The sequence below is a fragment of the Zootoca vivipara genome, chromosome 6, assembly GCF_963506605.1.
Source record: "Zootoca vivipara chromosome 6, rZooViv1.1, whole genome shotgun sequence".
Lineage (NCBI taxonomy): Eukaryota > Metazoa > Chordata > Lepidosauria > Squamata > Lacertidae > Zootoca > Zootoca vivipara.
This window is the reverse complement of record NC_083281.1, coordinates 1,636,208-1,661,596: the sequence shown is the minus strand read 5'-3', so window position 1 is coordinate 1,661,596 and position 25,389 is coordinate 1,636,208. Positions and strand designations below refer to the sequence as shown.

Genomic DNA, 25,389 nt, shown 5'->3' with positions numbered 1-25,389 from the left:
TGATGACTCTACTCTACAAAAAGTTGGATGGAGTGCCCTGTCTTTGAGGGGGGCACGATTGGTATTATTGGAACTCCAGAACGCCCACAGGGAAGAAGGAAAAAATATGCAGAGAAGAGAAGAAATTCAGGGGTCCTGTATGGTGACCTGGATGGCAAGAGACTGTAAACAGGGGGTGGGGTGAAGGGAAAGTGATGTTGTGATTATAAGGATGGATTAACAGGTTTATAACTGGTCTGCTGATTTTGGAATTTGCTGGATTGGGGGGGGTGGAGCCGGTAATCGGGGATGTAAGGTTAAATTGAGAATAGTTATAGTTTTAAAAGTGAATGGATTTTGGAAAATGTGAAAATATGGAGGCTTATAGAGGGAGAAAAAAAAATTAGGCACGGGAAGAGAAAATGGGAGTTTGAATTTTCAGTGATTTGAATATTAGATGAAAATGTTAACAATTGATTTATAAGTTGTATAAGATACAAAGGTGTATTTTTATAAAGTAAGAAACTGTTGCAGATGATAAAAAAGGGATGAAAACCGGGGAAGGGGGGGAGGGGAAGCCCATAAAATATGGTTTTTCAACTATGAATGCAAGAAAAAAATTTCTGTTTTGTATTGTTTTTTTCTTTTTCTTTTTTTTCTTCGCCCTTTCTTTTTCCCCTTTTTTTCCTATTTCTATTTTTCTCTTTTTTTGGTATAACAATAGATGGTTGGATGGATGTCCTCCTGCGTACTGCCCTGGTTTGCTGGAGCTCCCTGGTGGCAGGGGGGGGCTTTGGGGTCAGGGGAGGGGGAGGAGGACAGAAATCCAAGCATAAAATGGACCATTTCTGACTGTTCACAAACATGGGATACTTCTGTGGCAGGGGAGGACCCATGTGGGTGGGTAGGAAGGAGGTGGAAAAGGGGTTTAAGTATGTACCGTTTTTTTTGTTTTTTTGTATTTTGTAAAATTAATAAAAAGTATGTTTAAAAAAAAAAAAAAAAAGGAAATCAATAACAGTCCCTTATCTCGAGTATCTCAAATTATCAGGTTATTGTTTACCACTCATGGTTTGTCCGGGGGGGGGGGGGAGAAAAAACCACAAGCCTGGGTTCAGACGTCATGTTAAGCTAACCCATCGCTTAGCCCCAGGTAGCAGGACTGGAGTAAAGAGTGCTGTGGCCAAGATTTTTGCTCTGAGAATCTGCATGTCTGCTCATTTGCTAGGGCCTTCCACTATACAGACAATTTGAAACTTGGTGGCTTGCGTTTGAAACTAGCTTCTTTATGTCAATCCAACTGGAATACGGTCCCTAAAATGGATATAAGCCCGTTTCTAGGCCCACTTAGGAAGGAAAATTGCTGCCATCTCCGCAAACGGTTTCACTTCTCCAGCTGAAAGTGAAGATTCCTATGGTACAAGCCAATCGCTTCTACCCAAGTTAAATGGCTCCACGTGCACATACATACCTGATTCTTCCCTTTCAACATCAGTAGGTTAGTGACCTTGCCAAAAGGTAGCCCCAAGGAAATAACTTCGGCTTCTGTGACGTCGCTGGGCAGCTTGCGGATGTGGATTACTCGCGATGGGATTCCTGCAGTTCTGCTGTCGCCTTTGAATTTTTTGCTGTCATTTCCATTGGCTGGAAGAGAGATCCGGCAGGGACAGGTCAGGTCTCCGGGGCAGTCCCTGGCCATTTCCTCGCCCATGGCAGTCAGAGTGAGGAGTCAGGAAATGACATCACGTCCTAGCCAGTTTATAACACCTTTCTGGTCACCATTTAGACCTGTCTGTATTAGAATCAGACTGCCCCAGTGGCTGTCTAGTATGGTTAGCTACTCCAGCAAGGCTGGGCAAGGCAAGCATAAAGTTTAGCGCGAGCACCAAGAGTAGTCCAAGGAGGCCCTACCTCCTCTGTGGCTAAAAGGTAGTGAGCACAGAAGACACCTCTGAGACTTGCAGAGCTATTACACTGATGACACGGCCATACAAAACTGCCCCACCCAAACCCCAGTTTAAACCAACCCCTAGAACTCCACCCACCGCATGGGTTGAGCGTAGCTTCTGGCTGGCAGAAGCGGCATAACCAGTGCAGCCAGTTGTGCCTTTGAAGATGGCTGTGCACAGCCTGAGAAACGCGCAAGCCAGCTGGTTACACAACCAGGAAAAACTTTATGAATCCTTCCATATTTTTGAGTTCTTAAACGCACAGCTAGCCTGCATTGTGACCGCTTCCCCCTTCCAAATGCAGCTGGGAAGGGGGCTTTTTGCTCAGCAGTGGGCGCCACATTCCAGAGATGATACGACCTGGACGGACTGTGGCTCATGTGCATTTCAATTGCCTGCCGTGCAGATTAGTTGCCAGAGGCCTGATAAATTCCAAATTAGGTTAGGTGGACTAGTAAGCTCCTAGGGCTGACCGGCTTGGAGGCTACTCAAAACAGCATCCCTAGGGCATGGCATATTCCCCCCCAAGCCCCTGCTGTGATGTCTAACATAGTACCATGATGTGCTTCTTGCAAATGGCACAGAATGTTTGCACCAGTGTCAAAAACGGGGAAAAAAAATGGCGTGTGGTTCTGCACATCACAGCAGTGGTGTGGGAGAAGGACGCCTCTTTTCATGTTGGCTCTGTGCTGTCAGCAACTTGTGGCCAATCCTTTAAAATTCCCACCCTCACAAATGTGATGCGGTCACCGAAATGGGACTTTAAAGCAACACTGAGATGCTGAAATTTGCTACAGTAAATTTGGGCCCACGGAATGCCAAGAAGGGCTTTTGAGTTGCACCCTTGCAACGCTACGCCGACTGGCTAACCACAAACTTTTAACTGCTTTGCTAAGGCTTTCAAATTCACAGGCTACCTGTCTGGAAGCCTAAGGACACAGAGCTAGACAGTGGAAAAGTAATAATAAAAGGAAAGGAAGCTGCTGTTTAAAATCAAGTCCTCGTGGTTTGCCAAACGCCAGCGCAACAAGCATTGACTGGTTCTGCAAAATGCTCAGGCAAGTGTTCAACATGTCACTGAATACTCTTCTACACTGTCCTGACATTCAAATACTGCATGGAAGTTTAATGTTAAAGAGGTGGGGCTCAGAGTCAGTCGTGACTGTGGGCGCGACAGTGAGGGGCCAACAGAAAAAGGCCAGGATCAAAAGCCAGCTCACCCCCGAATAAAGAGGCATCATTCAGTTCCCAGCTGTCAAGAAGCACCCTGTGTAGTGATCCTAGCAGCATGCCTGAAACAGCAGACCCAGAAAACAGACCCCTGGTTAAACGCCAAAATATCAGGGTGTTTGAAATGTATGCTTGCAATCTTATCTTCTGCTGTTGGCTGTCCTCTGTCCTTACCTGTGCGGGATGCTTCGCTAGTATAAACACATCTTTAATGAGATGCTCTGGGGCAGGTTAAAGTCAAGGTATTTGTTCTGGGGGGTGGGGGTGGGGGGCTACAAGCCTGTTGAAACTTGTAAATCTAACATGGCAGCAGAGGTTCCTTCCTCGGGGGGGCAGGGCTTCTCCTTTAATCTTTTAAAGGTGAATGAAGGAATAAGCATATGGGGGCGGGAGGGAGGGAGGGGGAATATAAGGAAGAGGGCTAACTTTCACTGACAACTGGGCCCTTCAAGAAAACGCTGAACTCCTTGGGCTAGCAATGTTACCTGCAGAAGCAGAGTTGCTGCTCATGATAAAAGGTCCGTTAGTGACACAAGTAGAGAAAAGTTCGTCAGATCCCCGCTGGAAGAGAAAGAGAGAAGGAGAAAAAAAAAAGGTAAGTTGACAGCACTTTTCTAAATTCTACACAGGAACTGTGAGAACAGGAGGACAATCCAGAATTGAAGTGGTAGAGAAACTGAGCAGAAGGGCGCGGAAAAGGGGGAGCTTGGATTTCCAGCCCATCCCCTTCTTTCGACCACATGAAATGAAATCAGTAGAAGTTTGACGTTAAGAAACCTAGTAAGTAAAAGGGCAGAGCTACCCTGGTAGTGCCCATAACCAAGGGTAAAGTTTATTTTCTCAAAGGCAGCTTGCTGTCCTTGGAATTACAATATGTTGGACACCTTCTCAGGCACGGTCAAGGCAAGGCAAGGTTATGAAGGCAGACTTGAAAGCCTATCCACACCATTTTTATGTGCTGCTGAACAGGTTGAAGTTGTTTAAGTTTAAGAACACTCAGCCTACCCAAATGGAGAACACACTTGCCACTGCAAGCAGCTGTCTGGAGGCCTTGCTTACCCCTCAAGCAGACAGCCCTTTTTGCTGGCACTTTTATGTTTCTCAAAAACCTACCATCGGCCTCCACATGTTCAATGTTTACGATAACTAATCACACACCTCAGAACAAGAAGCATGAATGCTACAGACACACACTCTTCACAGCGTGCAAAAACTCACAAGGCAGGAGGGCATGGATTTGCTTCTCCACAACTGACGCTCCACGCTGACACTTTTGACCAGAGCAGTTCATAGCCAGCAAATACAGTCGTACCTTGGTTGCCTAATGCCTTGGTACCGTGTTTCTCATATTATAAGACATGTCTTATATTTATTTTTTCCTCAAAAAAACACACTATGGCTTATTTTCAAGGGATGTCTTATTTTTTTCTTCCTTCTCCTGCTGCGGCCGGCATTGCTGCTGCACCTATCACTATGTCTTATTTTCGGGGTATGGCTTATATTCCTTGAATGCTTAAAAATCCTGCTATGGCTTATTTTATGGGTATGTCTTAAAATATGAGAAACAGGGTACTCTGATGTTTTGACTCCCGAACGCAGCACACGAAGTGAGTGTTCCAGTTTACGAACATTTTTTTGGAAGCTGAACACCCGACAAGGCTTCTGATTGAGTGCAGGAAGCTCCTACAGCCCATCGGAAGCCACACCTTGGTTTTTGAACCGTTCTGGAAGTCGAATGGACTCCCGGAACGGATTAAGTTCGACAACCAAGGTACCACTGTAGTCTGTTTAAGAGCCTGTAGGCCTTCCATCCTCTCAAGGCAAACACTGCAATGTGAAGGCAGAAAGTCAAGGACAGAAGCAGGGGGTTCAATTTGCATTGAAGCGACCGTAGCAGGACTTCCAAGAAGGATGCAACTGACATTCAGGAAGGGAAGCCATGGACTTCCGGAGCTTATATGCAGACCAACTCAAGAACATGAACCGGAACTCTTTCCATGAACACGCTTCTTCCAAAATAAATGGCTCAACCTGAACTTCAGTGAAGATACCAGCTCCTGCCCACTTGGACCTAGAGGTTTGGGAGAAATTTTCAATTGCATGTCTGAGCTGGTCTTAAGGCCAATTATGCTTTACATTGACAGCGTACTAAGCCAGAGGGAGACTCTACGTTCTAAGACAGTGACCCAAAAGGGCAATTGCTCTCAGGACTGTTTTTAGAACTGCCTACTAGCTTATCATGTAGAAGGCTTCTCTTGCCTACTAAAGTCAGCTACGATAAATCAGTTTCAAGCTCAGCAGCTCTATGGAGGATGGCCAAACTTGTTTCCTTCAGCAAATTTATAAGGCCAGAAAATGTACCTTCTTAGGAAACAAGAGAACTTGCAAAGGTTGTGTTATTCAAAACCAAGCGGTCATGAAACTGTAAAACCTAGTGTTACATTTAATGTTATTTGAGAGAAAACATTATTTCATTAAATATTTCACATATTCTTCTCAATCCAAGTTGCATTGGACCAACACTGAAAACACCTATAACGCAGGGTTATTTACTTCAGAGAGTTTTCTGGTGCCCTAGATGGAGGGGTCTAATTCAGCATGGTATTTTACTTGTATTTAATAACTAAAGCTAAAAGCCTCAAAACTGCCAAGTGTCCCTAATATTCATTTGCAATTGGCATCCATTCATTATTACTACAGGGAACTCCCTATTTGCACAGGGGCTGCATTTCAGGTCATTGCGTGCTTGTGTGAAATCATGTATAACTGGAAGCCAATTGAAAAACCCTGCAAACACCCCATTCCACCCCTTTTATGGACGTTTTTGGGTCACCTCCGTGTTTAGCACATTGCGGTCACACACATATCAGACGTGCCTAAAAGGGTCTCACTGCCTGTATATGAAACAAGTGTCTTCAGGACAACAACCCGTAACAATCTGTGAAAACAACACATTCTGAGGGATTGTGTTATTCGGGTTGCTGAACCCAAAATAAACACCAACATTTGCTTCTAAAGAACTGTCAGTAAGTCCTTGTGTTTCCTGTCCACAGGAGTGGCAAAATGAAGGTGGTTTTGAGTACCTCTTCAAAGGCATTGCCTTCTTCCATTCAGCCTTCACTCACACATGTATGTAGGGGGAGTCAGGTGTGACTAGGCAGTTCTACCTCAGAGCAGAGACTTGGAAGAGAATGATGCCTATTAACATTTCCATGCGAGTCAGGAGACACACCCAGAACAGCAACAGTAGAGGCTCCTTTCAGCACCTTATGCTTAACTGATGGCATTTATTATCTTCTAAGCGCCAACTGAAAACATCTAATGAAACTAGAACTAGTAGCTTGCTCAGAGTTCCTTTGCCCCCCCTTTTTTTGCTGGAGATAACAAAGTTAAAGATTTGATACCTGGCATTAAAGTAATTTGCCCTCAACTAAGAATGTGCAGGGCAAATATACAGGAATCTGCGGCAGGAAGCAGCTAAGTAATGCTCCAACCCCCCAACAACCTTCAGCTGCTAAGGAAGAGCTGGTTTTTAACCTCAGAAGTGGCTGGAATAGCAACCGCAATCTGCACTACAGTCGTACCTTGGATCTCAGACGCCTTGGCTCCCGAATAAATCGGCTCCTGAATTATCAAAACCTGGAAGTGAGTGTTCCGGTTTCCGAACGATTTTCGGAAGCCGAACGTCCAGCGCAGCTTCCGATTGGCCACAGGAGCTTCCCGCAGCCATGCTTTGGTTTTGGAAGTCGAATGGACTTCCGGAACGGATTCCATCTGGCTTGCAAGGTACGACTGTATAAACCTTAAACCAGCTTTTAACCCCATTCATCAGGAGTCCTGCTGGGGTGTTCTCGGCAGCCCTGGGAGGTTTCTAACACGGAGATCACAATAGCGCAGATATGCCCATTGGATCTAAGAACCCCAAGACTAACCGGCTTCATATTTTGATGGCACCTACGTATCTAAAGTCTCTACCAGCTCAAGACTCCTACTGGTGTGGGTAAATGAAATGGGAAGCCACCTCTCCCAGCCCAGGGTATAGCAGCACGTTTTAAATCAGAAAGGGTCCCCTCGCGCCCCCCCCCCCAATTCTACGGCTCCGTTCTACGATTATCTTGTCCTAGATTTTTCAACTGGCCACACAATGGGGCCTTGTTAACAAAGCTTGGTTGCTCTTCCCTTTCAGACTCTCCTGAAGCCGGCTGGGTGTCCCCTTTCCTATACAGCAGGAAAAGAAAGCTTTCTGTTAGCTGAAACACTACCTCGTAGGGTGCAGAACCCAGCTGACATTCCCAGCAGTTGCTGCTATGTAAGAAGCCATTCACCACCTCCCACCTCTCACCATTACTTCACACCTCAAACCGGTTAAAGTAGGCCATGCAAGCAAGCTTCCAGGAAGTGAAATACTTCAGGGCCCTTTCGCCTTGATTTCATTTGCCCAAAGCAAACAGCAGGGCGCTGGCCAACATCCCTGCTCGAGTTCTGAGCACGTACATTCTCTGTGGGCCATTCAGGCTTGCCATTTTGCCCCTATGGTTGCAGGCTGCACTATCTCTACCAAGGATAGGCTAATTCCTATATTTCCTGTGGGTGGCCAAATTGCAGGGGTCAAATATCACCCTGAGCCCAATGACTTGCCTTGGCCCTAGGCTGGAAGGCAAGCGTTTCTAAACATACAGCCAAACACACGTTTTAAAGCTGCTTCTCTGCTTTCCCCTATGTGCTCAGCAACCCACAATTTAGCCCTGCACACCCACTTTCATAATTAATCTCCACGCAACTCCCATAGCAGCTGCCTCCAGAGGAAGAACCGTAGCATTAACTATGGCTCACCAAATGCAGGCATCACAGCAAACCATTGTTAAATACAATGCCTGAACTAAGACAGCCATGTATAGTTTTGGAATGCACCATAATTTCTTTACCCATTCCAGATAAAAAATCTTCTGCATTCAGCATGGGGGCAACACAGATCTCCACCAATGAGAGTGCACATTCTCATATATATATGTTGAAGATCCATGTTTGTTAAAACACAACGTAGAAGATCCATGTTTGTTAAAACACAATGTTCTCCGAAACCGCTTACCCAATCGTTCTCAAATTTGGCCACAACCTCACATTCCCTTAAGGGAGTGTTTCCATCCACTTACATTGGATAGACAGATAAAAAACCTGGATTTTTGTTTAAAAAATTGCGCCCTCCAGTGGACATCTAACTCACACGACAAAAATACTTCCACAATCCTGCCCACTCCCTATCAACCCCCACCATGCCAACACACAACCCGCCACATAGACCACGCCCACACAGAGACAAGGCCGCTCTGCATCCTGGACCGTCCAGGGAGCAGGCTGCTCCACAGCCCGCGCCCACCTCAGAGATTCCACCGCCACCCCGGAGCAGGCCGCACCCAGACCAGCCCCCTCCCCCTCCCGCCGCGGAGATCGCCACTGTCCAGGGAGCAGGCCGCTCCACAGGCTGCGGCCGCCCCAGAGATCTCCCTGCCCCCAGGGAGCAGCCCACCCCCAGAGCAGGCCGCTCCCCATCCCTCGCCGCCCCTGGAAACCACCTCCGTCCAGGGAGCCAGGCCACTCCACAGGCTGCTCTGCCACCCAAGACCTAGACCTCCCCGGGAGGCAGGCCTCTCCGTAGCCCTCACCACTGCGCCGAATCCTCCTCAAAACAAGGGACAGACCGAACGAACCCGGCCCACACCTCTGCCGTACCCGCCCCTTGAGCCAGGCCAGACCCCGACGCCACCGTCTCCACAACGGAGACCAGGATACCTGCCTTCTCCCCTACCACCAAACAGACAGACAACCCCACCACCCCCATCAGAGGTAGACCGGACCCCGCCAGGAGCCACAGGGATGAACTGGGGAGATCCAGGGTGGGGGCTGGGGGGAGTCAGAGGGATGAACCGAGGGGTGGGGGGACGAGGAAGGGGGATTAAAACAGTCACAGGGATATGCAGACCGATTGGGGGGAGGAGGGGCCACTGCATGGCGTGGCAGGGTACAGCTAGTCCACTATAAAGCACTGTACTAGAATACTGTATTGCTGTTTCAAATGGTAAGAAGGCCTATAATGTGTTTTTTTTAATGCCAGATCCTAGAATAGGCAAGCAGTATATGCCTATTTCTTAAAAGGTTCTGTTCACAACTATAGAGAGGCAAAGAGAAAATAATAGTCTTACTCTGCTCTCCCTCCATGCCCCAGCCAGACTCCTTCCAGCTACTATGGAGACACCCCATGAAACAAACCTGCCCTTTGAGCGAGTCTGAGGGGTGTGGCTATTGTTTTAAACCGCTCAGAATTCCTGAGCTCAGAGTAACCAAAGTTATGCAGTCATGCTTGCCTGATAGGGCACTCCACACCCAAGCTAGCTGCCGCCAGCATTTACAATTATGAGGGCAAGGCACGGTTCCGACCTAAATCAAATTTTAAAGCTGGCAAAATTCAGCTGCTACACACCAAAAGGTGAAATCAAAAGTTCTAGGCAGATTGTTGAATCAAAGGGCTGCATCAAACTAAGTTCTGCTCGGAGTAAACCCAGGGAAATGAATGGGCCTCAGTTATTCACCTCCTTTATTTTCAACAAGTTTGAGTACGACTAACATTGGCTGCAACACAAAAGATTAACATTTAAGCGTTATGTGGAAAACTTTCCGCAAACTCACCTTGCAATCACACAATTAGGTGAACTTGCCAAAAAGCAGCTAGAGGGGAAACTTCACACCAGACATGATTCTAGGGCCCAGGTTATACAGTATAAGAATTGGGATGGCCCGAGTACGATGACAGGGCAAAGGAGACCTTCGGGTCTATGGCAGGCCCAATTGGCCTGCCACACAGCTAGTTGCCAACCTGTTACAGGATGGCTACAAACACGCCTCCCCATTTTGAAACGGAACAATAGAATCACGTTTTAGAACTACCACAGCACACTGTAGTGATTTGAAGCCTTCGCCTATGAACCATGATTGACATTTAAAACTAGCCTGCTCAAAGCAAGTAGCTATACCAAGCTTGCAGCACCCAAGCTTTGTGGCAAACGCAGGAGAACTCTGTCAGCTTCTGTTCCCAATAACCCAAGCAGTCTTCAAAAGAGGGCGGCCGCCCAATAAAAGCTCAGGAATCCAAATAAAGCTTGCAGATCGAGCCTCAGCCAGAGTTGAGGCCAAGGCCACAGCAGAGAAGTGGGTCGCTTGAAAACCTTGGGACATGCTAAGCAATGAAGAAAACAAGTGCTGAGCACATGGCATACACACCGTCAGGATGCTTTCTGCCTCAACTGATGCCAACAGAATTTGGGAACAAAATTACCACCTAACAGAGCCAGGGCAACTTGGGTTCTTCAGTTCTTACACGGTGCATTTAATTGCATTACAAATCCCTGCTTAGCTTTGCAAATTTCCTAGCAGTTTTATTGCTCCACCGCTAGGTTTATTCAGAACCAACAGGACAATAGAGCAATGGTCTGTCTTCAGTATAAGGTGGCAATCCAAGTCACTTGGTACTTCTTCCACATGCCAAAAGGCCACTATTTTAAGGGACCTTTCTACAGGGAAGGGAAGAACTGTACTGACTTGATGGCTCCAGCCTCACCCAAGGCAAAGCTTTGCAAAATTAGAATGCTTTTCATTTACGTCATATTTGGTAGTTTTCCCATAGTCTTTTTATTACAGTCATACCTCGACATCCAAACACTTCGACTTCCGAAGTCGACAACCCTCAGAAGTCCTTTCGGCGCGCGCGTTCTGCACCTGCGCAGAGCGGCGCGCGTGGTTGGTGCATGCGCTGTAGCGGCGCTTCGACTTCCGAAAACCTCGACTTACGAAGGCGGCCGCGGAACGGATCGTCTTCGTAAGTCAAGGTACCACTGTAGTGTGGGCCCAATTCAATCAGTATAGAAACACTATTTCATGAAGCACACACGGCATGCTGAAGTGGAGTGAAAAGCTAAAGTGCACAGTAGGCAGGATTGTCTGTCTGGAAGCTACACCGACTTGGAGCCAGGTCCAAATACACAAAATAATAATAATAATAATAATAATAATAATAATTTATTATTTATACCCCACCCATCTGGCTGGGTTTCCCCAGCCACTCTGGGCGGCTTCCAACACAAACATTAAAATACACTAATTTCTTAAACATTAAAAGCCTCCCTAAACAGGACTGCCTTCAGATGCCAAACAAGATGCCAAAGCAAAATGAACCACTTCAGGCTGAAGGTGAGGCCTATTATCTGAATTGCTCCCTTTATATCAACATAAATACTGCAAATGGAAAGCCAGGCTGTTGTTGCATTACAAAACACGACTTTCTAGATCTTTCTGACTGTAAGTGGCTAGTTTTCCACTTGCAGGGTGTGTTGCATTTTACACAAGATGGTGCATCCAACACACACCCACACCTGCAATTTGTGGAGGTAAGACCTTGTCTACCTTAACGTTTCCCAAATACTAGCACGGATGTAAATTAGGAAAATCCCTATTCCCAGTCACTCGGGTCATCTGTTCCCAGCAACGATTTCACTGAAAAAGCTGTGCAAGATACATTCAGAACCAAGGAAACAGGAGTTTCGCCACTTGTATGTAGCACAGATGGGCATCTCCACACATATACAGCAACATTAACTGCATACCCTACGCGTTTCCCATATTTTTAGACTGCCAAGAAAAGGTCTGCGCGAGTCAATATCCCTTTGTGTCAGCACATGTGGCTCCCATCTGTGACCAAGCCCGCTTCAGCAAGGCCTACCAAGAGCCAGCTTGTTGCAGCCTTTGAACTGAGGCCGTAAACTGAGGGGCCAGAATTCCTTTGCTCGCATTCTTGGCCTGTAGCCCGAAGCCGTAATTGCTGTTCCCATGGCAAAGATCCTGGCTTCCCTACAAAACCAGGTCTATCCAGCCAGGCGGAGCTAATTGATCTCAAGCGGGGACAATCAAGTGCCTTACGGAGCCTGTGCCATTCGTTTAGTGGGACACAGGCAGTTCAGTCATCGTGGCAAAAGGGGGAGCTTTGGAAAATGTCAGGGTTCCCCCACCCAAGGCTTGGTGGTCTGCCATGAGGTATGATTTCACGTTCTCCTTCCTGGATTATGAGCAAGCTAGTGATGAAAAAAAAAATTTCTATTCCCTATGGTAGGTACCAGCCGATGACTGAACAGGCTCATTACTAAGTGATGGGCCAGGACTAAGAAAATGAAGCCACCAGCAGCCTTCAATGTTTGATCACCTAGGATTTTAACAGGCCTGCACAGCACCCACCCCATGATCTATCGCCTTTCGGATGGTTCCCATCTCCTTTCCAAGTTGTGATTACAGCAGGCTGTTCATCCCCCTCTTGCCTTCAGATGTGATTTAAACCAGCTTTAGTAAGCCAGTGGTCTTTTGCTGGGCAGGATTTTCTTTAGATTTCAAACTTAAAAGACAGGAGCCTGTTGCAAATGAGGAGCCACTCCTCTCAACTAAGTAAGGAACACATCTTTACACTCCCGCCAGTAGCTATCTCTTGTACAGTATTTTTTACTACATCCCTTTCAGTTAACACACCCTATCCTTTACTTTCCTTGAGGTTTGCTGTCTCAGCTTTTATGCTGCCACAAGTGCTGTTCCTACCACTGCCATTCTCTATAGATAAAAGCTTTACTTCAAGGCTGGATCGAAACTAGCAGGATAAAAGGCCAAGTGTTATTGCGCTCCCAGGATATAGGTGACAGCTTAATCGCAAACCAACTTTACAATACAAGCTTATGGTTTGCGCCAAGACAGCTGGAGCATCCCGAAAATTAGGGACTTATTCTTTCTCAGGCAGAAGTATGTCCAGATCTCTCACCAGACTTCTTTAATAGCAATGTTGTTTTAAATTTTCAATCACCAAGCTATCTACGAATTGTCAAGAACATCCTGTATAAAACAGAACATTCAAGGACCGCTCTAAGTGGGCAAAGTGGATGCATGACTTGTGATTAGGAGGAAATTGGCAAGGATTTCTGACTTTTGACACTAGCAACAAAACACCCCTGCTCTCATATTATACAGCTGAAATTAAGGAAGCTGTGTGTGTGAGAGAGAGACAGAGAGAGAGAGAGCCAGGTGGATTTTTCTGTAGAAAGACTACGGTAAGTATCATTATGTTATGCTACTCTGAACAAATTCCTGTGCTCTTAATTCTTTATTTTGTAAGTGTATGTCTTTTGAACCTTCTGATGGATCTTGGGGTTCTAGCAAAAACACAAGTTGCTCAACATAAGCCTTAAGTCTGCCTACACCACAACTCTGCACATGCTGAAATGTGTGCCTGAAAACACACCCGACACTTCCCTACCATCGTGTGTTTCAGTTACAACACAACAGACATGTAGAAACAACTATATTAAGCCTCATAACAGGTAGCACAAGTCACAAAATACCAATTCTTTTAAAAGCAGCCTGTTTCTGTAAGAATGCAGTGGTTTACAAGACAACATACAGTACATTTGCTGAAGCAATGAAAGAAAGGAGGAGAAATGCCTACCTTTGTACCAACTGTTATATCTTGGACAATGCTGTAAGAAAAGGACAAGAAGTTAAAATATTAGATTGGTTTTCAAATACAGGAGGTATAAAAACAACAACTATGCATTTCTTTGAAAGAAAGAAACTCTGTATGCTTAAAATAGTGATGAGGGACCAGGCACCAAAGGTATTCAGAAATTTACAAGACAGGAAACTATTTCGAAGACAGGAAGGATATTTATATTTCGAAGAATACAACACAACTGAACACAACCTCCAAGTCAAAGGGCAGTCACACCTCAGTCTGTAAGTCATAGTGGCAATTCACCCCAAAAAGAAGAATTGCTAGTTTACGTTAATTACTGTGAAGAAAACAAGAACTGTTTCAAATTGTACTCTTAACCTTCCACCCACCTCTGTCCAGCTTAGAGAAGCAAGGTGTTTTTGTTTTGCATTTAATGATGTATACGATAGTAAGTTGCTCTTTAAGGGACATTGAGATGTTATCACTTTTTGCAGACACCCTTGTTATAAATACCTGTCTAGAATCAGGTCCTCTAATCTCACAGAGTCCACCTTTTTCCATTGTGTGTATCAAAGGGGAAAAAACTACCGAACTCTTAAGAAACTTCCCAGCCCTGACTATAGAGCTTGGGCTCCCTACGCAATGGGGTCTGTACTGGTCCCAACGTGTTCCCTCACCCCTTCCACCCAGCCCAGCATATCAAGACTGCAGCGCTGCTGGTAGCCCTAGTGTTAAGTCACAAGGAAAGAGACAGAAGGAAAATGAGCAGGGGTGCACTGCAGATTGTAAGGTCCCTCAGAGACGCATGATCACAAAATGAGAGCACATGGTGGCAACCCCAAACAGCTAGGTCTCTCAGAATGGAGATCATGGCCGCAGTTGGTTAAGAGCGTGGTGCTGACAAGGCCAAGGTTGTAGGTTCGATCCCCATATGGGACAGCTGCATATTCAGGTTGTACCAGGTGATCCTCAGGGTCCCTTCCAACTCTAGAGTGTACAAATTTAAATGGGTCTACCCTCTGGTTGTTTTGCCGCTGCACTAAGCCAGAGTCTGGCTCAGGATGCTGGAGAAACCCAGGCTGAGTCCACCCAAACCACAAGCTGGAAACCACAGGACAAATCTTGGTTGCCGTTCATGGGTTCATCCGGAGAGTGCTCAACCAGAAGCCTGGGTTTGGACACTGCAGTAGCCAAACCATGGTTTAGCTCAACATAGCAGCAAGTGGCTTCCTTGTTCAAACCAAGCCATGGTTTGGCTTAGCTTTTATGTCTGAAGGGGGCCAGACAGCCAACCGTATTGCCATACACCTAGAGTTTTAAGACAAAAAGTTTACTTCACCACTCCCCTTGCTCACTTCAGTCAATTGATCCCATTTGGCCATTTCAAAGAAACCAGGCAGACTGCTTGTATGTTTAATCCCAGCAAACCACTGGGCTCCCTTGCCCCAACCGCCTGCGCATTTCTTCTTCAGAAGCCAATTTTTGACTCATCACCTCCAGCAGTTCATAGCTGGCGTTACGTCGGATTCAGGACTGGCTGCCAGGAGTACTACAAGCTAGCAGCAATTGCCATTGCAAGCCACTGACTTTTTTTTCTTTTTAAAAAAAGAAAAAGCTCAGTGAGGGAACGCAGGATTTTTACAATCCCACTGGTGTTTAGAATTGCCAGCGGAGACAGATGGGTTTTGTTGAGATCTTGAATGCTTAGTTCAAGTGGATTAATTAAACCCATCTGTGAAATCAGCAGAGAAGCCCAACCAAAGAGATGCTTTTCACTGCTTCGTCATCATGCAAATTGTGTAAGGGCTAAACCCCCCCCCCCCCAAAAAAAACCTCAGGGTTATTGGAAAGCCATTTTGCTGCTGTTCATCTATAGGAGGAAATTCCCAAGACAGACTAACTCTCAAAAGTTATTCTGAGAACAATGACTCTTATTTCCTGCTTCTCTGGGGAAGGGCTCATTCAAAGATTATTATTTTTTTTACACAATAAGTTGAGACAGATCGTGAAGCTGAGGCTCCAATACTTTGGCCACCTCATGAGAAGAGAAGACTCCCTGGAAAAGACCCTGATGTAGGGAAAGATGGAGGGCACAAAGAGCACAAGGAGAAGGGGACGACAGAGGACGAGATGGTTGGACAGTGTTCTCGAAGCTACGAACATGAGTTTGACCAAACTGTGGGAGGCAGTGCTATGGTCCATGGGGTCACGAAGAGTCGGACATGACTAAACAACAACAACAAAGTTGAGACAAAGGTTTTAAACTGATCATAACCGAGCAACTGTTAGGTTCAGGAAAAAACCCGTAATACCTAATGAGAAATTGTAATTAGCTGCTTAGAAAACAGTTTTATGTAGTTTTTGTGTGCTCTTCAAGTCAAATCAACAAGCTCCATCAGAACATACTGAAGGAGTTATTTCCTGTGGAAGAGTCAGGGCTGGGGGTGGAATGGTGGGAGATACTTACAGGAAACTTAATATATGGACTTTGCCAGCCCAAGGAACTTTGTTATCAGGACCAATTCCTGAGGCTCAGCATTTTAACAGGCAGATTTCCTACCAAAGGAAATCCACATTTTGCCTCCCACCAGGAAACTGTATTTTTTTATTTTTTGCATAACTACATCTATCAGTGGTAGTCAGCTATTCCAGTCTTTATCACTTCTTAAAGACAGACAACTGCATCAAACAGAATGCAAGTTTTGGGTCATCTGAGGGTCTGCATGCCATCACTATGCCAATACTCAGCTCTATTTCCTTTTATTCACCTGGTGCCACAGCAAAGCCGTAGAAATCCTCAATGAGTTGCCTAGATACATATATGTGTTTGATTTGGTCTAATATGTTGTGGTTCGTTCCTGAGAAGATAATAGGCTCTGCTGGAGAGCAGACAATGTGATCCAGGATTGGGAGTACTGTACAGCTGATTCTGAATGGTGTTGCTCTCCCACTGAGTAAGGGACAGGAGCTCAAGATGGAGAAGGGTTACTGATCATAGTTTTAAGGAACCTATTCACATTTATCTGAAATTATTCCTTGTTTTTGTTGGATATTTCTTCCACATTCACCAAGGACTGCAACTTAAGCCACATAGGCACAAGACACAAGATAAAATATCAGCCAGGAGTATGGGCTGAAAAAGCATTAGTTTTCCAAACACACAACCACTTTATAGGGCTGGGGTGTGTGTGGAAAACACATTCACCCCATCAATGGGAAATAGAAGTTGAAATCAACTGATTGACAATTGACACAGAATTTTTTGTGACGTGGCACCAGGGCTGAAATACTTTCGTGCACCCAGTCACACTGGAATTTTAATGTGGCACTTGCATGTGGTGGTTTCTTTTTTCAGCTCTATAAAGGGTTGTTGCCCAAGAAGTTTGATTTCTGGATCAGAAATATTACTTCCCCTTGTTCAAGCGCTGAACCAAAAGCTCGTGTGGTTTTGTGGGATGACAGAACAGTTTCGGTGGACAGGAACTGCCAGGACAATATACTGACTAGTTCAGGCACCCCCAAACTTGGCCCTCCAGATGTTTTGGGACTACAACTCCCATCATCCCTAGCTAACAGGACCAATGGTCAGGGATGGTGGGAGTTGTAGTCCCAAAACATCTGGAGGGCCATTTGCCTATGCCTGGACTAGTTTATCGTCACACAGTTTCTTATATTGGCTGTTAAGTTATACTTCCACCAGATAGTTATACTTCCACAGGGTTGTTGCTAAGCAAACCACGCCACATAAGCACAATCTCCTGCCATCCCCTTCCTTTGCATTCTTCCCCCCCTGTTCTCAAGGTCACCTTTAAAAGGTGACTCAAAAGAAAAGCAGAAGTCCCAGCCATACATTGCTCTCCACACCTAGGCAACAAATCTCCACCCAGCTACGCCTGCAGGGGAAACTTAGATTATCATGCAAATTGTAGGAGGAAGCATTTTCTAGAATCTAGGTAAATGGAAGGAAGGGTGTGGCAGAAATAGGCTCTTCTTAGCAAGCTGTTTTGCAATGCATAGAAAAACAGGTGGGAAGCTTCAGCTCCCTGACACACTCAAGGTGGGAGGAAGTGGCAGGGAACAGCCTTTGGGACATTGAATGGGCACCCACACAACAGAATGTAAAGCCACATGATGAACTACTAGAAAACTAAAATTAAGTAGCAGGCAGGGAAGCAGTGAAACTGCAAAAAAACTTTCATTTGCACATAAGGTAGGGTTGTTGTTGTTTAGTCATGTCCGACTCTTTGTGACCCCATGGACCGTAGCACGCCGTAGGGTTAAAATGGAGTATCCCCCCAAAAGCAAAGGAGTACATAAGGGTGTCTCAGTACTGTATGCAAGAAGGAGAAACACACACAATGGAAATGGTATTAACTTTTGACTAAGGCAGAGGTTTTTAAACTGTGGTCTGAGTTTATTTGGGAAGCTTGTGGAAAGGCTGAGTCAGGTGGCTCAATGGAGATGTCAGTCGCCAACCTGACACGCAGAAATCTCCACGTTGTCGCAATTGGACCCGTGTCAATAGTAAAACATGCCTGGGGAATTTCAAACACGACCTGTTCCTTAATTATTATGAGTATATTATATTACTCCTGTTAGCTAGACTTCAGGAATCTAGGTTTTTCTAAAGTTTTTTTTAGGTATCTTGTAAGCCAGCCAGCCAGCCCACGTTGCAAAGTACTGCAACCAGGTTGCCTAGACAGTTACGTGCTTGCCACCAAGGCAATGAGAAAAACTATCTACAAAGTTGACCAAGGTCAATCAATGATCTCCAGGAAAGTATGCTGATAGTGGAACTCCTTTGCGAGGGAGTGAGTTTAAAGTTCTCATCTATCCTGGCAGTAAGGGAGAAGTGAATGTGTTTTTAGTACATTCTTTCACCAGTGTGCACTTAAGAGACTGAGGCAAGAGGGCCACAACCAAACACTTCAGGAACTCAGGGAGAAGGAGTTGGATAAGGGTAGTTTCAGAAGCATAAGAAAATCTGCTTCCAGATAAGGATAGGAAGTGGGGAGAAGCACACCACAGGCTTCATAAATATAAGTTGAGGGGAGATGGAGGCAGCTACCCTGACCCATAGAATGGGGTGCTTGAAGCAAGTCAACTGAAGGAAGGCAGCAGCCTGCAAAGCTGTAATTCAGAGAAGAGTGGACCTAGAGTACAGAGAATATGGGAACCATGGGGGCGTGGGGAGTGAAAGGTATACTCTCTATCAGGCTAATGAGGATAATCCAAACCATTGCTCCTTAAGTACATTAAAGGTTGCCTGAGAGACAAACTTCCAAGATATCCTTCATCCTTTCACAATTTTGCACCTCATTTCTTCATCGCTCAGTTCACACAGCTTTATTCTCAGCCACCATTGCTTCCTTTCTACACAGCAGTGGGGTGGGGTGTGAAGCATTTCATTTGTTCGCTTTGTTTACTCCTTTAAACTTCCCTGAGAACTTGTGTGGGGAAGGGCCATAGCTCAGGGGTGGTAAGGGCATGAGCTCTGCATGCAAAAAGTCCCCAAACTTCAACCCCTGGCATCTCCAGGAAGGGTTGCAAGAGGCTCCCTGCCTGGGAAGGAGTGTGTGCATCCGCTGCCCCGTTCACTCAGGACTAAGCTGTAAAAAAAAGGAGAATGGAGGACAGACGAATAAGCACCTTTCTGCCTGGTTTTGGGCAGGGCCATTGCTCAACAGTAAAGTGTCTGCTTCACGTGCAGAAGGTCCCAGGATCAATCCCCAGCATCTCTGCGTAGGGCTGGAAATATCCCATCTGGAACACAGTAAATTGTATCTGCTGATCATTGTAGATAATGCTGAGCTAGATGGGCCAGCCCTTCATTCAGAATCAGGAGGGCTGCCATCTTAATTTTATTTTTGAAGGGAAGGCACGTAACTTGGCGAAGAAGCTCCCAGGTCCAGACGCCGGCATCCCCAGGCAGGGCTGAGAGTACCCTGTCTCTGAAACTCTTAATTTGTTATGGGGTGGCGAGAATCACAGATCTGTTGGAAGGGATCACCTAGCCCAACCCTCTGCAGTGCTCGAATGTGTTGCCCCTGCGCCCACTGCCCTTTGCTAGACTTGTGGTTTCTCCCCAACTCCTCTTTTTAACCCACGTGCATAACTGCCCACATAGACTTCCTTTTTTCTTTTAGCTCGAAGGCCTTCCACCACCACCATCTCATGTGATTTTGGGTTCCTTCATGAAATAGGAGGGCATCAAAGTTCAGCAGGATTTAACCCCTAGTTAAGGATCCTTGCCTCCTTAAGAGGCATATACAGACCCTCCAAGTGTTCTTATTTTCCAGGGACAGTCCTGGATTCACAGAAGCCCTCCCAGTTGATTGAATCCCATAATCTCCCCCTTTTTCCTTAGGATGTCCCTATTTTCACGCAAGAAACGTTGCAGGGTACGCACATATAAGCCACACACCGCCGGGGGAGGGAAGGCTTGGAGGGGGGCAGAATAAGAAAGAGGAAGGGGGGAGTTAGAAGGGAAGGAAGGCGCGAGAGGGGGCGTGGCTAAGAGAAGACACTTGGGAACAAAGTTTCATGGGTGGGTTTGAAATACAGACGGAGCGAGCATCCACGGGGCGGGGGGGTGGGTGGGTGTTGAAACGCATGCGCCTTCTTCCGACGATTCCCCCCCCTCCCCGCACACAACGCTCCCTTAATTCGGCGGAGGAGGAGCGAGAAGAACTTTAGAACGTTGAGCAGGGGCGCGCGCGGATCGAACGTTGCCGGAGGAGCCGCGGGAGCGCGCTCGCTCCCCTCCCCGCCCCCACGGCCGGAGCTTCAGAACGTTCGCTGATGAGGAGCGGGAGCGCGCGCCGGTTATAACTTTCGCGGGAGGGGGAGGAGGGGAAAGGGAGTGCATATGCGCGCGCATATGGAACTTTCAAAGGAGAGGAAAAGGAGGAGGGAGGGGAGACGGGGAGGGGGTGGCGCGCGTGCGCGTGCCCGTTCCCCTTCTTTCCCCCCTCCCCCCCATCTCTCACTTTTTACCTCACAAAGGCATTCGCCTCAACTTTCGGGGGGGGGGTAGCGAGGCCTAGCCTCCACCCCCCTCACGGAACCCAACTTCCCACAGGCGGGACTTTCCCCCCTCACGAGTCCCTCCTCGACGCCGTCAGGTAAGCTCCGCGCTTCGCTTTCCCCTCCCTCCCTCTCAACCGCCCCTCCCCCTTCTCTCTCTCTTTCTCTCTCTCTCTCTGAGGTCATTTCTCTTCACAAACCGCCCCAGCCCCGCTCACCCGTCCATGGCACACGAAGGCGACCCGAAAGGGAAGCGGGAGCTGGACGCGCTGGAATAGCAGGAGCGGACTCAACGGCTACGTGTTATATAGACTCACAAAATGGCGGCGCGGGGCGGGACCCGCCCTCGTCCCCTTTTTAGGCGCCGGGGCCCCATTGGCTAGGCGTGGCTGTCAAGTTGACGAGGCGGGCGGCGGGCTCCTCCCGGTTCGTGGCTCCCATTGGCTGGGGCTAGGCGACGGGGGAGGGCTCCGGCTCCGGCGCGCGTTGCGATTCGCTCGCCCGAGCGGCGGGGGAGGACGACGACAACGACGACGTCTCGAGCTCCGGGCGGGAGGCCATTTTGGGGGCGGGCTCCCCTCGCTGTCCGCTCGGTCTACCAGGGTGGGCCCGCCGGCGGCCATTTTGGGTATGGGCAAAGGAATGCGAGCGCGTGGATGGGTCTTGGAAGCGAACGCGGCTGGCGTCGGAGCCTGGCACTTGACGCCACTGCGGCCATTTTGAGAGCGGACAGAGCGAATTACCGATATGTTGCCGGTACTGTACTGTACTGTAATATATTTGTATCTGGATCCCGAGTTCAGGATCCAAAAACAACAAAACAAGCACACAGTGCTACAGTTAGGTAATTTTAGTCCATAGATTTCATAGTCACTTTTGAGTCCCCCTAAAAAAGGATTTTGAGTAGGAAAAAGTTCAGATAAGGATTCTTTGGTTTGTTGAACTATGGAACTCTCTGCCACAAGGAAATCGTTATGGTAAAGGATTTAGCAATTCCCAGAGAGGGGCTAGATATCAATAGAAAATGTGCTCCATAAAATGTGTTGGGGGCTGTTTTTATTTTGATTATGTATTTGGTGCTTTTATATTGTATCCTGCGAGAATTGCAAGGTATAGGGCAACATACAAATTAATAATAATAATAATAGGTTATGCCAAGCACTGCCTCTTTGGGCTGGCACTGCTTCTGTACCACCATTTTGAGGGCCAGTGAGACTCATCAATTTTCTCCCATCTCAGGTGGGCCCTGGAGAAATTTTTGGCTTAATTTGGGGGAACCACTGTTGTGTTGAGCTATTTCAATTGCTTTTGTTCGATTTGCTCATTGCAGACAGTAGAGGGCCGACAAATTTTGATAATAAAGCTGGTTTGCAATGGGGGTTGAATAATTTCAATGGCAGCTATACCTGTTGTCAACCATGGAGGAAGAACATAGGGCGCGAGAGGCAGAAACCAGGAGAAATTACTACAGTACATGGTAGTTATAGTTACAGGTAGGTATCCGTGTTGGTCTGCCGTGTTGTTGTTTAGTCATGTCCGACTCTTCATGACCCCATGGACCAGAGCACGCCAGGAACTCCTGTTTTCCACTGCCTCCCACAGTTTGGTCAAACCATAGCTGCCAAGTTATCCCTTTTTTTAAGGGATTTTCCCTTATGCTGAATAGGCTTCCTCGCGAGAAAAGGGAAAACTTGGCAGCTATGGGTCAAACACATGTTTGTAGCTTCGATAACACTGTCCAACCATCTCATCCTCTGTTGTCCCCTTCTCCTTCCCAACATCAGCATTGCAGTCGTCCAAGCGGGAGATAACCAGAGCATGCACCACTCTGGCGAGACAGTCTGCGGGCAGGTAGGGTCTCAGCCTGCGTACCAGATGAAGCTGGTAGACAGCCGCCCTGGACACAGAATTGACCTGTGCCTCCATGGACAGCTGTGAGTCCAGAATGACTCCTAGGCTGCGCACCTGGTCCTTCAGGGGCACAGTTATCCCATTCAGGACCAGGGAGTCCTCCACACCTGCCCGCCTCCTGTCCCCCACAAACAGTCCTTCTGTCTTGTCAGTATTCAACCTCAATCCGTTAACCACCATCCATCCTCCAACCGCCTCCAAACACTCACACAGGGCCTTCACCACCTTCACTGGTTCTGATTTGAAGGAGAGGTAGAGCTGGGTATCATCCGCATATTGAGGAACACCCAGCCCAACCCCCCTGATGATCTCTCCCAGCGGCTGCATGTAGCATGGGGGAGAGGACAGAACCCCGAGGCACCCCACAAGTGAGAGCCCAGGGGTCTGAACACTCATCCCCCACCACCGCTTTCTGAACACGGCCCAGGAGGAAGGAGCGGAACCACTGTATGACAGTGCCCCCAGCTCCCAAACCCTCTAGACGGTCCAGAAGGATGTTATGGTCGATGGTGTCAAAAGCCGCTGAGAGATCCAGCAGAACTAGGAAACAGCTCTCACCTTTGTCCCTTGCCTGCCGGAGATCATCAACCAGTGTGACCAAGGCAGTTTCAGTCCCATGATGAGGCCTGAATCCTGACTGGAAGGGATCCAAATGGTCCGCTTCTTCCAGGCGTGCCTGGAGTTTTTCAGCAACCACTCGCTCAATCACCTAGCACAGGAACGGAAGATTTGAGACTGGGCGATAGTTGGCCATATTGGCCGGGTCTCAAGAGTCTTCTCCAGCACCATTTCGTGTGCATGCACACTTCTTCAGATACATACCATTGAGAAACTTAGTTGGTCTCTAAGGTGCTACTAGAAGGATTTTTTTTATTTTGTTTCACTACATGGTAGTTGGGGAAGGAGACCTGGAGGTGGGGAGAAGAATAAGCGGGGGTGGTGGTGGTGGAGGAATGAAGAATGGAAAAGCAAGAAAGGCGTTTTAAATTCAGTTTTCTTTGCTTTCATTTCAGGCTCCCATCTCCAGTTCGCCAGCTGTTTGGGAGCAACAGCGCCACATGCTTATTCTGTTACACGGCTGTATTGGGTTTCGGCAGGGAGGGATGTAATTTCAATGCCAGGTTGCCTTTCTTTGCCCATGGCAGGATGAACTCCCGCTCCCCTCCACCCCCCATTTAGCCAAGAAACTTGTGAAATGCGGGCCTGCCTGGGCGCCAAACTCCAAAGCATCTGCAAGAGGCAGAAATCTGGGTTCTGCGACCGAAAGGAATCCTGGAAAACTGAGTGTGTTTCTCGCTCAGATCTCTTTGCGAACATCAGGGGTTGTTGTAGCCAACCAAGTTTTTCCTCAGAACAGACCCAGGGATTTGAATTAACCGTCGTAAGTTGTCCCAAAAGGTTTCCTTTTGTAAAACTTAGGCGAGTTCCTCTGTCATAACCCCAAAGATCAATTTGATCCCTCTGCCGCCAGAAAAAATGCCCCCCAGGAAGTCCAAAAAGACCCACGCCATACCTCCAAAGCACATGGCTCCCCCCAAAGGATCCTGGGAACTGTAGTTCCCTCCCTTACAGCGGGGTCACAATTCGCAGCATTCTTAACAAAGCACAGTTTCCCAGGGTTCTTTGGGTGATGTACTGTACTTTCTGTGTCCTACTCGCTGCAATTGATGTTCAGGGATAGACTGCCTTGGAACTGGGAGTTTCTTTCTATTTAGCAATCAGGGCTACGTGGCTTTCATACACCTCTCTCCCTTGCATTTGTCCCTTTTAAAATAATGCAAAACTGCACACACAGCGTGAACCTAAAGCACATTTAAGACTCCTGGGAACTGTAGTTTAAGGGTGCCAGGAAGTGCAGCTATGTGAGCGGTAAACTACAATTCCCAGGAAAGCCAGCTCCTTTAAATGTATGGTGCGCAGGCCGGCCATACGATTTTCCTAACCCTTCTGATGTGTGTGCTTCTGAATAAGCAACGAGAACCAGATCAAAAAACCCGAAAGGGAAGGAACAATTTTTAGCAGATTCCCTCCACACCCAGCCAAATCTTCCGAAAATTTTGCAAATGGACGGGGCTGCATCTTGTTTTGACATTTGCCGTTCATATAATTTCAACACTTTCCTGCTTCGGGCTGCTCCTTTCTGATTACTCATTTCCTCGTATACACTATGAAAAGAGAGAGAGAGAGAGAGAGAGAGAGGAACTGCCCCAGCCATTTCCTGCCTATTGTGGTATGGAATTTTGTTGAAACCACAAATGCTGGCTTTCTGAGATGGAAAGGCCTCTGTTTGTGCACTGCGTGTCCTGCCCAACGGCTTCGTTAACTACGAGCCCCAAAATCTGGGGTCCTCTCCAAACCAGTGCCAAAGTTTTGCAGTCGTTTTGCAGCAGCTTCCAAACTTGGGCGACCGATATACATCATAGGTATCGCCCCCAAAACCCGGCGCTGTCCCAATTCACTCCAGTTGTGCTGGACGATATATCAATATATCACCCGAAACTGGTCTGATGTCTGTATCGAGAGACTGGTTTCATAATTTCTGACCTGCCAATATATTGCGGATCATGATGTGTGTGTGCGTGCACTATGCAAAAATCGCAAACAGGGAAGCCAGCCAGTGCTTCCATACCCTTGTTTCAAGCATCATAATATATCCATACAGTCGTACCACTGTTCTCGAGCGGAGTCCGTTCGGCTTCTGAAAACGTTTGGAAACCAAGGCGCGGCTTCTGATTGGCTGCAAGGAGTTTCCTGCACTCA

The 25,389-nt window shown here is 47.2% G+C and overlaps 1 protein-coding gene across 5 annotated transcripts in view; it reads right to left on the bottom strand.

Annotated features, from left to right (window-relative positions):
* Positions 1-21,040, bottom strand: part of PTBP1 (polypyrimidine tract binding protein 1) — a 40,631-nt gene extending 19,591 nt beyond the window's left edge. For 2 of the 5 annotated variants that reach the window (XM_035117747.2, XM_060275296.1), the window contains exons 1-6: positions 20,937-21,027; positions 19,342-19,455; positions 13,687-13,717; positions 3,644-3,719; positions 3,149-3,220; positions 1,451-1,623 (exon numbers count right to left, since the gene is read on the bottom strand). In XM_035117747.2, the coding sequence (XP_034973638.1) occupies positions 1,451-1,623; positions 3,149-3,220; positions 3,644-3,719; positions 13,687-13,717; positions 19,342-19,455; positions 20,937-20,944 (474 nt within the window). In that variant the 5' untranslated portion in view covers positions 20,945-21,027. Of the gene's footprint in view, positions 1-1,450; positions 1,624-3,148; positions 3,221-3,643; positions 3,720-13,686; positions 13,718-19,341; positions 19,456-20,936 lie in introns of all 5 variants that reach the window. The other 3 variants (XM_035117749.2, XM_060275295.1, XM_035117751.2) reach the window with 3 other exon arrangements.
* Positions 21,041-25,389: the final 4,349 nt, after the last annotated feature.